Below are 12198 nucleotides of genomic sequence, written 5' to 3'. Positions count from 1 at the left end.
AAATGTTCCAGATGCTCTTTAGAGGGTGTGGATAGTTTCTGCTACCTAGAGGACCTAATTAGCTGTTGGGGAGGATGAATAGAAAGTGTAATCACTAGAATTCAAATAGGATGGAAAATTTCTACCTCTGTTGGCAACCAAAGAGCTCTCTCTCTCTCTCTCTCTCTCTGAGTGAAAGGAGGATTGTATGATGTATGCATATGAACAGCAATGCTACATGGTAGTGAGACATGGGCCCTGAATGCAGAAGACATGTGAAGACTAGAGAGGAATGAAGTGAGTATACTCTGCTAGATGTGCAATACAAATGTACGTGTGTAACAGAGTGTTAGTGTGTTGGAAGAAAAGTTGCACATAGGAGAAATTAGATGCAATATGCTTGAGAGAAGACAGCACTGGTTTGGTCATGTGATGTAGACAGAAGTGCCAATCACTTAAAGTAGATGGAACTTGTGGAAGAGGGAAACCCAGGAAGACATGGGATGAAGTATTGAAGGCTGATCTCAAGACACTGAGCTTTACAAAGGAGATGATAAAAAACTGAGATATCTAGCACCTTGCTGTACTCGAGAAGACATGTCCACCACTGCAGAATTGATACTGGTGCTGATATCACATAAAAATCACTCATGCTGGTGCCACATTAAAAGCAGTGGTTCTGGTGCCACATAAAAAGTACCCAATACACTCCATGAAGTGGTTGGAATTAGGAAGGGCATTCAGCCATAGAAACCATACCAGAATGGACAATGTAACCTGGTGCTACCCCTAGCCTTATCAACTTCTGTCAAACTGTCTAAACCATGCCAGGAAAACAGACATTAACCCTTTTGATACCAACCCGGCTGAAACTGGCTCTGGCGTACAAATGTCTTGTTTTCATAAGTTTTGAATTAAAATCTTCCACCAAACCTTAGTCACAATTTATGTTCCTAGCACTAGCTTAATGATAACGAAATTATTTTACTAAAGTCTTTGTTATATTTAAATAATTTGAAGAAATACAGAGCATCTCAAAATAAATACAGTAACGAAAGGGTTAAATGATGATATATATGTACATACATGTTCCAAACTATAGGCTATAGTTTTGCACCAAGGTAGCTAACATTTTACATAGATGTACATCTTTACAAGTTGATTGTAAGCTATAATCTGATTTTTCTGATATTTTCTAAAAACATAATTGCTTTGATTCAACTATTGAGTTAATCAACATCCCAGGATTAATCAAAGTTTATCAGCATCTTCTTAAAGGCAATTTAATCCAAAATATAGTGAAATCATGTTATTTTATTTATTTTAGATAAAAATAAATGACAAGGCCAAATATAGATATTAGTTCTGAATAAAAGTATCTTAAAGGTGACATTGTGTATGTCTTTCTTCTAAGTAATGCGATATGATTAAAGGGCAAGAGAGACAAAGTGTTATGCCAATGAAGGCGAAGGGTTAGCGAAGGCGATGTGGTGGACAATGAAAAACCTGGCTGATGACAGTCAAGGTTGATCTGGAACCCAACCTAGGCCCCCATGTCTATGGCATTCGCCGCTAGAATAGGGAGTGGTTGGAGATCATGCGGTCATTAGCCTCAAATTGCCAGGCCTGGTTGGCGTTTGAGAGAGATGCAGCATTGAGGATGAATGAAGCCAGCTCAACCCACCCCGGGTGAATGCTGTCTCAAGACAAGAAGAAGAATGAAGCAGTAAACCAGAAAAGGTTGAAAATAATTCTTGGTCTTTCATTGGGATTTACCAAAGATGTATGCCAACAAAAGGATAAAAGAATAAAGACCCCCTTTAGTCATGAATGACCATGGGATTGCACCTAGAAAGTTACCCTCTGAGGCACAAGTCTAGGCAAGGTTGTTCGTGGAAGACTATCAGACGTCCATGCATACTAGCCTCCTATCTCCACACTACTGATGTCATCCAAGGGAAAGGCAAATGCCAATGCAGCTAGGCACCAGTGACATCACAACTCATTTCTACAGCTGAGTGAACTAGAGCAACATGAAAATAAAGTGTCTTGCTCAAGAACACAAGACACAACCTGGTCCAGGAATCAAACTCACTATCTCATGATTGTGGGCTCAACACTCTGACCACTGCACCATGTGCCTTTAATGAAGCCTCTATATTGACACCTGATCTACTAGAATTAATAGAGAAATTACCCTCACATTATACCCAGATATATTAGACTAAACTAATCATAAAGAACTAATACAGAAATATTAAAACTCCACAATAAATATGTTTAAACTTGCACACAGGTATGACATGAAATATGCTTGGAACAACTATTCTCAGTTTACGTATCTATGAATGTCATTGTCAAACTTATCCATATTGACAGGGGTTGGAGGAATTGTTTGAGAAACTCTTTTATGGTTTGATTCCCTTCCTGTTTCTAAACCTTTTAATCACTTCTAACAACATACATGATCATGATCATGATGTGTGTGTGTGTGTGGTGTGTGTGTGTGTGTGTGTGTGTGTGTGTGTGTGCATTTGTGATTATGCATATACACACATATATAATGATATATGTATATATTGTTTATGTGAGGAATCATGGCCTAGTGGTTAGAATGTCGCACTCATGATCGGAAGATCATGGTTTCAATTCTTAGACCAGGTGGTGCATTGTGTTCTGGAGCAAAATGCTTTGTCTCATGTTGCTCTGCAATCACTTTGACACCTGACACGAGGTACACTGTGCACCTGTTCAGTTCAGGCAATGTTGATTTGATGGACGGAGTGAGCTAATGTATGGCACATGTGTTTGATCATTATAAACAAACCCTTTGTGCAAGTTGTTCAGCAAAAGCTGAACATTCATATGTTGTCTTTGATGGGAGGAGAGTCCATCATGTTGATTACATATATAATTTTAAATTATATCTAATGTAATATATATATATATATATACACATATAAGTATATATATATATATATATACATATAAGTAAATATATATATATATACACCATCACATGCACACACTTTCACTGTTGTTAGCAAATGGAGCTCCTAGGGTGATTTGTGTGAGCTTCATACTGTTGATTATTCAAAACAATAGAAAAAAGCAGCGTGACTATGTACAAGTAAAAATGCTCATTAACTCTTTGAAATATGATAAGTCACTGTGATTTGATTGATTGCCAAAAAGTGTTAAAAAATGTATGAATCATTGATTTATTCAATTTTCAATTTTTTTATTTTTTGTCAAGCATGAATTATATGTTTATTCAGTCGCAAAACAGGTTTTCATGTTTTCCAGGATTATATGTGAGAAACACACCAAACAGGAATGAGATTATTGTTTAAGCCATCCTCAAGTTAATGAAAATCTGAATTTTTTAATTATTTTTTTTATTAATGATCTTTCACTGTATGGCAAAACTAAGATGTGGATATGATTTTAAGCAGTTGATATTTGGAAATTCCCCAATAAATATTGACAGAAATATCTGGAAGAATTTTTATTCTTCATTTGTGAACAAGCATTCACTAATTCATATACTCTTCTCCATAATTTGTCAAGCACTGTCCAGAGAAGTTACAAAAGCTAAAACTTAAACAGCAACCCTGAAATTTCAAGTAATGTGTATTAATATAACATCCAAAAAGGAGTACATTAAGTGTCTTACTGGAAACACTACATTGTATTGAATCAAATATGTATGTAATCTTTATATATAAAAGTCAAGTTGTGTGTCTGTCTCCTACGATTTAGATTCCTAACTACTCCCACATTTTGCGGTGCAGTGTAACCAAAAGCGGGTATCTTATAGTCGTGATTCATATCGAGCCCTTCTGGGTATTAGTGCATGTCTACGATGAGTCTACGATTTAAAGAAAAAATTACCATCATTTTTTTCCATTTTAATGCATTTTTTCGCTATTATATACGGGAAGTAACTCTCTAAAAATGTCTACGATGAGTCAACAATTTAAAAAAAAATTTACCATAATTTTTTTTCCATTTTTAATGCATTTTTTGCTATTTTTTGGCTATAACTCTCTAAAAATGCTTATATAGTTATTTCCCTTACAAACCTGAGCAACGCCAGGCGATACTGCTAGTGTTCTTTAAATGAAATGAATACAGGAAAATAAGGTCAGCCTCAAATACTGATGATTTCTTCCACAGTATAAATAACTAGAATCATTTGAAGTTTATGTTTTCAGTATGACAAAAACATTTTTTTAAAAAATCAATCAGCAACTTTCAAAATATACTACATGAAAATTTAATAAAATCTAAAAACACCAAACAAATACTTATTTCTTTAGATACAACCAAGATATGGAAGAAAATGGTAAATGGTATTCAACAGACGCCTTTCCAGCAATACACAAAATACCTATGAGGGAACCAACTCTATTACTCCTTATTAGTTTACAAGTAAGAAAAAATAGCCACCAGCATAAAATTAAATGGAGTGAAATCTTTAGTGAGAACCATACAATACTTTTAAAGGTCATAATGAGAATTTTCTTCAAACATCAAATATATATAAATAAATCTGCAAAGAAGCGAAATAAATAGCTTGAAAACATTCCAGCATTAATGGCACTGTATCATTAAACATGCCGTCGCTCTTAAAAATTCTATCACATTTACTTTCAGACACTCAAGAAGCCATCTTACTACTTCACGGTCCAAACATATATATATGGAATTTAAGTAATGATAACATTAGCAAATATAAATTCTGTTGCTTCATTATGGAACATGAATCTCCTTACATTAATGATTCTACAAAATGTGATTTTTGTCCCTTACAGAAGTATAACACATGACAGTAATTTGCACTTTTGAACTAAATATTAGAATTGGCACATCATCATCATCATCATCATCATCGTTTAAAGTCCGCTTTCCATGCTAGCATAGGTTGGACGATTTGACTGAGGGCTGGCAAACCAGATGGCTGCACCAGGCTCCAATCTTGATCTGGCAGAGTTTCTACAGCTGGATGCCCTTCCTAATGCCAACCACTCAGAGAGTGTAGTGGGTGCTTTTTACATGCCACTCGCACAGGGGCCAGTCAGGCATTACTGGCAACAGCCACACTCAAATGGTGTATTTTACATGCCACTCGCACAGGGGCCAGTCAGGCGGTATTGTATTGGCAACAACCTTGCTCGAATCTTTTTACACATGCCACCTGCACAGGTGCCAGTGAGGTGACGCTGGCAACAATCACGCTTGAATGGTGCCTTTTACGTGCCACCGGCACGGAAGCCAGTTAGCCGCTAATCATTGATATTTGTGGAAGGGTTTCCAAATACCAGCTGGTTAAACTTTCTTTTTTTTTTTTGTTATTATATTAAATTTGTCATACCCCAAATGATAATTATACACTGAAACAAACAAAACTTACAATTTTTCCTTTGTACTAAACAATAGCTAACCCTTTACTTTTGTGCATGTTATAATATCAAATGCATGAAAATATGTGTTTTTACAGACAAATAGATGAATGTACCATGTGTTCTGTGTATACAAATAGAACAGATGACTTGATTTATTTTGGTTTTTTTGTTTTTTGGCAATCAATCAAATATCAATGTCAAATGTGTTTACCTACACCTTTGTTTATATATTGCCAAACTACTTACTTGCTTAAGCGGTTTGAATAATTGGCAGGGTGAAACTCAGCATAGACACTCAAGAAGTTCCAGTTTGCATCAAATATATAAAAACTCTACTTTATATATTGAGTACTTTTTACTGTGTTTGTAAACATAAAACTTCACCAACCCATAAGTCTAAATATCATTAATACAAGTGCTAACCATTAACAATATTTCTTCTGACATCATAATATATTGGAGCGAAAGAAATAGAGTATATTTTTCATTTTAAAGATGAAAAATATAGTCTATTTTTCTTCTTTTTTTTTTACATGCTTAATTAAGAACTTATTTCAATTTCAGTGCCATTGAAAATAATTCTGATTCAACAGATTGAAAATAATTAAGCATATACTAGAAATTAAATAGTATTTTAACCATTAAGAGATAACTGGAGCAATCTAGTATGCTAGAAAGATAGTACCGCTTTTCAATACTATCTATACATTTCTAAGTCTATTAAGATTCAGATAAAAATAAATTTTAAGGATATTAAATGATAGCATCGTTACACATTTAGTGTGGAAGCATCAGTAAGCTTTGTCTACAAAATATCAATAATCATGCGCAAAGAATTTACAATTCTACTGGAATTCAATAATCAATACATAATTTTTAATATTGAATCACATTTTCACACACATTGTAATATTTATGCTTTTTCTTTCATGGTTTTTATATCCATTTCCTCATATTAGTACGAATACAGACATTTTCTACTATTTTTGCTTCTTTTGGTTCTTGTATCAATTATGGTGACAAAATTGGTTTTATTTTTTTTAGTATTGGAAGCAGTTCTCAGACAAATTACTCAAAATAGAACAGATGCTTTTCTTTTATGATGTAATTAAAGGAAGAAAGAGCCTTTTGTAAGGCCTCTTAAGACTGATTTGAAAAAATAAGGTAAAATGCATCTTTGAGGTTGTGTAGACTGGACATGATCCGAATGCTTGGAACTGGGTTGATTCTGCTAAAAACATGCAAATGCCACATGGTATTAGACTGAGTGACCATCTGAGCAAATGTAGACTGCTTGGTTGTTTGATTTCAGGAATAACATCAATAACTTCTGAAGCTCTTGTATTTTTATATTATCATTTCACTCATAAAATCATTAAAAGGCATATAGCACATAATATATATATAATGTTAAATATATACATTGTATATAAATTATACATAATATATCCATATGTATGTACTCTCTTACTCACACATACATACAGACACACACACACATGCACACACACAATTATATAATTATTTTTCAGTGAAGAAAGAAAAGCACAATGAGAGAATAAAAAAATGGAAATATATGATGTGTACTTACGATGTTTCTTCTTTGGACAGTGTTGGATCTGACATTTCCTGCGTATGATTGGTTTTGTAGCTGGGTCACAATCTTCAGTCGGCTGACGGGATGCAATATCAAGGCATTTCACCAGACGAATCTGGTCACCAGTTCCACAAGTTTTGGTGCACTAAGAAGGTTAAAAAACAAAATACACTTTTTTGAAAATATAAAATCTTGAAGTCAAATTGATTTATAATTATGCATGGCGGTACCCCAGCATGGCCACAGCTCATGAAATAAATAGTTGAAATAAAATAAAATAAAATGATATATTCAAATACACTTATCTCCACCCACCCAATGCCCACACATACATATATTACATTCACACATTCATGTAGAGAGAGAGAGAAATAGAGAATGAGGATCAGATAGGAAGATGGATTCAGTAACAACCATACTGGAGAGCAGTGCTTTGTGAAGTGCAAGGGTGAGGTGTGGACCGCTGCATCCCACAGTGAAGGTAATATGCTTAAAAGACCAGTAATTCAGAATTAAATTTCTGTACAGCCATAGTAAAAGCAATCCATCTTGGAGAGTAGCAGCTCTGAGTAAAGCCTGATACAGGGCAATAGAAACACTTCAGTCCCGTCGGATAACAAATGCAAATGACAGAGTAAAAAGCACCCACTCCATGTTCCAAAGGGATTCAGGATAAGAAGGGTATCCAGACATAAAAAGAAAACAGCAAAAACTTTAACAGTCATATCAGTTCTACCTCCTTTGGAAGCAGAAATGATTTTAATAAAACAATAATTTATATTATTTACATTATTTATATTTGACAGATATTTGTCTTCATCTTGTTTGTTGTTAACACAATGTTTTGGCTGATATACCCTTCAGCCTTTATCAGGTGTCTTGGAGAAATTTCAAACCTGGGTTCTCATTCCTAAGGTATTTTTCGATATTATTAATATTATTATTATTATTGTGGAGGCGCAATGGCCTAGTGGTTAGGGCAGCGGACTCGCGGTCGCAGGATCGCAGTTTCGATTCCCAGACCGGGCATTGTAAGTGTTTATTGTGCGAAAACACCTAAAGAGCTCCACGAGGCTCCGGCAGGGGGTGGTGATCCCTGCTGTACTCTTTCACCACTCTTTCTTCTGTTGGCCAGCTCACTTAGCCAGCGGGGTGGCGTCATTCGAAGGCTAAAACAGTGCGAACGCATTGTGACCAGCGATGTCTAACAACATCTGATAGTCTGGTCGGTCACGTGATGACGTGATTATTATTATTATTATTATTAATATTATTATTACTATTATTCAGGTCGTTGCTTGGAATTGAACTCAGAATCTTGGGATTAGCTGTGCTCTTAATCACTATACTATATGTCCATGGGCATATGGCATAGTGATTAAGGCACCTGATGAAGGCTGGAGGGTATATCATCCGAAATGTTGTGTTAACAACAAACAAGATGAGGACAAATATCCATCAAATGTAAATAATGTAAATAATGTACATAATTCCTCATCTCTTAAATATAGAAATGAATAACTTATATTGTATGGTATTTAATATATTCTCATTTGTCATATTAGTGAGTATGTGTATAAATATATTGCATGTGTGTGTGTGTATCAATACTTAAGAGGAGATAAACACCTTTGGTGCCGACATGAGCTTACTCCCATTTCTCAAAATTTGTGCCCACAAGAAAAGAGATGTCCTCACTAATTCTTCTCTACTTGTAGTTGTTCATTGAGTGTGCACTTAAAGAGTGAATAACACAAATATATAAATATGAGGTAAAAATCATGAAATGATTGGTACAGCATCATGGAGATTGCATTATACGACAATAAAGGTGAGCTGGCAGAAACATTGGCATGATGGGCGAAATGGTTAGTGGGATTTCGTCTGTCTTTATATTCTGAGTTCAAATTCCACCAAGGTCAACTCTGCCTTTCAGCCTTTCAGGGTCGATAAATTAAGTACCAGTTGCATCCTGGGGTCGATCTAATCGACTGGTTCCCCTCTCCAGAAATAAATTATATCCTACACACTTATGATATATGTGTGTATGAATATGTTACACACCACACACAAACAAAACTACTGTTAACATACAAGAATAACATAAGTTTCATTTTAGAGAATGCTTGAATGCATAATTAGAAAAAAAGTAAAAGCCAGGTTAGCAGCACCATGTAAGAAAATTTAATTGCTATATTCAGAAAGAAAACTGTGCTGTTAGAACCTATAATGTAAATAGTTGATACAAAAGTGGAAAGACTTTAACAGTTGACAATGGTGACATCACAGCCTTCAGGTAAAGATGAAATACTGAAGACTTGGCAAGATGTAGTTTCTATGAAACCTGCATTTGTCAGGCTTCACACATAAAATTGCACTGAATTGAAACATTTAGAGATGTTCTATCATATAAATGCTACCAATGACAGCATGAATGAAAGGACATCAATACAGTGGTAGCTATTATGAAGCTGATGGTAGTCAGATTTAGTATAGGAGTTTAGATTATGAAACTCAAAAGCTAGTCGTAGTTGATATGCTGTAAGTGCTGAGATCAAATCCATGAAAGAAGTTCTGTCTTCCTAAGTGCAGTACATATGCTCAGTGTCTTTCTTTATCTTGTTTCTTGAGTATGTAGCAAATGGTTCGGGTTTGCTATCTGCTTTGCTCTAGAATCTAGCGATGTGGACGACTTGTCATTCATCTACTTCATATCATAAAAATGATGCAAAGCTAATATCCCAGAAAAAAAATCATTACAGAGCTTATGAGATGTTTAGTTGTTCTTCATATACAGGGATAAACCAAAATGGGACCTTCAATGTGGCCACTTGAATTACTAAAACAGTAGCCAGGTTTCTCTCAAAATTCACTTATTTTCTTTAAAAAGGAAGGTTACATTGAACCCTGAAGTCATGGATACACTAAACACATTTTTGCTGTCCTGTCTATTGCACATGCAGATATAAAAGGATCATATTTTTAATGACAAATTTGAGAGAAAATCTTCTAAATTTAGGATATATGTAAAATTATGTCTCTGGGTTTGAACAATTTATAAGAACATAATTTCAGAAAATTGTCTTAGATTTTTTACTTCAGTTTTTTTTTAACTTATTGAACAGTTGGAATTTTTACACCTTAATCATGAATGTAATGCTAATTGGAGAATTTCTATTTTGGTGGGCGGGGTTTCTCCCCCAACCACAGCTCAGTTCCATGTCTAAAAATAAACGTGTTTGTAGACACTAGCATGCAAATTATTTTGTGCATTATTTTCTACTTATATAGAGTTACATATGAATGTATATATGTATATGTACCTAATTTTACACTTATATGGTGGCAGGCTATTTAAATAGACAGGCAGACTGACTGTGAGATAGACTTGTAGATAGACAGAAATAAATAGATAACTAGATAAATAAATAGAAAGATAAGCAAATAAATAGATTCATGTGTTTGTATAAGTATGTAAACATTTGTTTCTGAGTGTGAATGATATACATTAATATAAGATGTTCTTACGTTTATGATAATAGAAAATACTAAGATGCTTAGCATATTCCTGACTAAACATTACACGTTCATTCATACTAATGCAAATATATACATAAACTCATTTACATATACATGAATATATTTACACACACAAATGTTAAAAAGTCTGACTAAAATTTATAGGCTCATTAAACCGAATCTTATCTCAATTTCCTACTAAGAATATAGACTACTCCTTTGTATAGGATGTCAGTCCACTGCAAGTTAACTGTTACTTACAGCTAATATTCATTTAAGCCGAGCAGATTGTACTTGTACTTGTGATGGCATTCACCCAAGTTGGGTTGAACCAGCTTCTTCTCTGGTCCTGACGGCATCACAAACCATGGCGGCCCACACTTGATGGTTCTGTGTGAGGTTACTGGAGATAGCGAGCCATTCATAGGATTCATAGAAGTTTTGTGGGAATATTGAATTCACAAGTGGTCGCCAAAATCCTGCATGCATATCCCAAGTGACAGGACGCCCTGTTTGCCGCAGAGTCTCCACAGACACAGGGACAGAACGACCTCGAAGCTGCCGGTTGCCGATCAGACGCCTCTTGGAATTTTCACCAGAACCCCGATTGGTAAAAACAGTAAGTGATGTATCATGCTGAATGGCACAATGTGCCACTCAGTCTAGGAACAAAATGCATGACATTACAACTGTTACTCCAACACCTCAACCACTAAGCTATATGGCTTTGTATACATATACACCAACACATAGACACAAACTCAAACATAATGACAGATGGAGTTTATTAGCTAAAGCATTAATGCCACTGCGCTACAACTATATCATCATCATTATTATCATCATCATCGTCATTGACATTATCACCAGCATCATTTCTGTTTGTTTCTCCATGCTGTTATGAGTTAGACAAAACTTCTTAAGGCAGATTTTCTTGAATCAAACCTGATGTTTTCTTTCTTTTATCAGGCCTTACCTGTTCCCTGAGTTGGGTATTTCTATTATTCTGGTCCTCATTCACCAAAAATTATTAAACTACTGAAATTTCCACACTTTTGTTTACAGGAAAATATCAACAAATAGTAATTATTTTTTGCTCAGCTGTGTCAATGAGGACACAGAAAAGAGACACTCATACACATGCACATTACATATATATATATATGTATATATATATATAATGTTGAAACATTCCACAGTTGAAACATTCCTGTCACAACCTGGGACCTTGAAGACTGCTTAAATGCAAGAAAGTATACTAGTCCCTTAATATTTGATATTCAATATTTCATCTATTCAATAAGACAATCAATACTCATTTCATTTTACTATATATACTATATATTCTATATACTACATTAATATTATAAAGAATATAAATAACACATAAAAAACAGACAGAGTTGGAATTCCTTTGAATAATATATATCCCTCAATACACAATCATACAATCCCCTTTTTATTTATATATATATATGCATACAAACACACACACACATATATATATGTCTGGCTTCTTCTCAGTTTCTATCCGCAGTGAATTTCACTTACAAGGCATTGGCCAACCCAAAGATCTCTCCTAGAATGCACATTCCAAAGGTGCCACACTCTGTAGAACCAATCCCAGAATCATATGGTGACACAGGAAACTTTGTAACCATACATCCATGTCATCACCTATAACCATGTATGAAA

At 34.7% G+C, this 12198-nt stretch overlaps 1 protein-coding gene across 3 annotated transcripts in view; it reads right to left on the bottom strand.

The window, feature by feature from the left end:
* Positions 1-12198, bottom strand: part of LOC115232408 (A disintegrin and metalloproteinase with thrombospondin motifs 7) — a 313827-nt gene that overhangs the window by 25718 nt on the left and 275911 nt on the right. For all 3 annotated transcript variants that reach the window (XM_036511342.1, XM_029802264.2, XM_029802265.2), the window contains one exon: positions 6979-7129. In XM_036511342.1, coding sequence (XP_036367235.1) covers positions 6979-7129 — 151 coding nt within the window. The remainder of the gene's footprint in view (positions 1-6978; positions 7130-12198) is intronic.

The sequence above is a fragment of the Octopus sinensis genome, linkage group LG2 (assembly GCF_006345805.1).
Source record: "Octopus sinensis linkage group LG2, ASM634580v1, whole genome shotgun sequence".
Classification (NCBI taxonomy): domain Eukaryota; kingdom Metazoa; phylum Mollusca; class Cephalopoda; order Octopoda; family Octopodidae; genus Octopus; species Octopus sinensis.
Note: the sequence above shows the minus strand (reverse complement) of the source record. Positions and strands in the feature narration are given on the sequence as shown.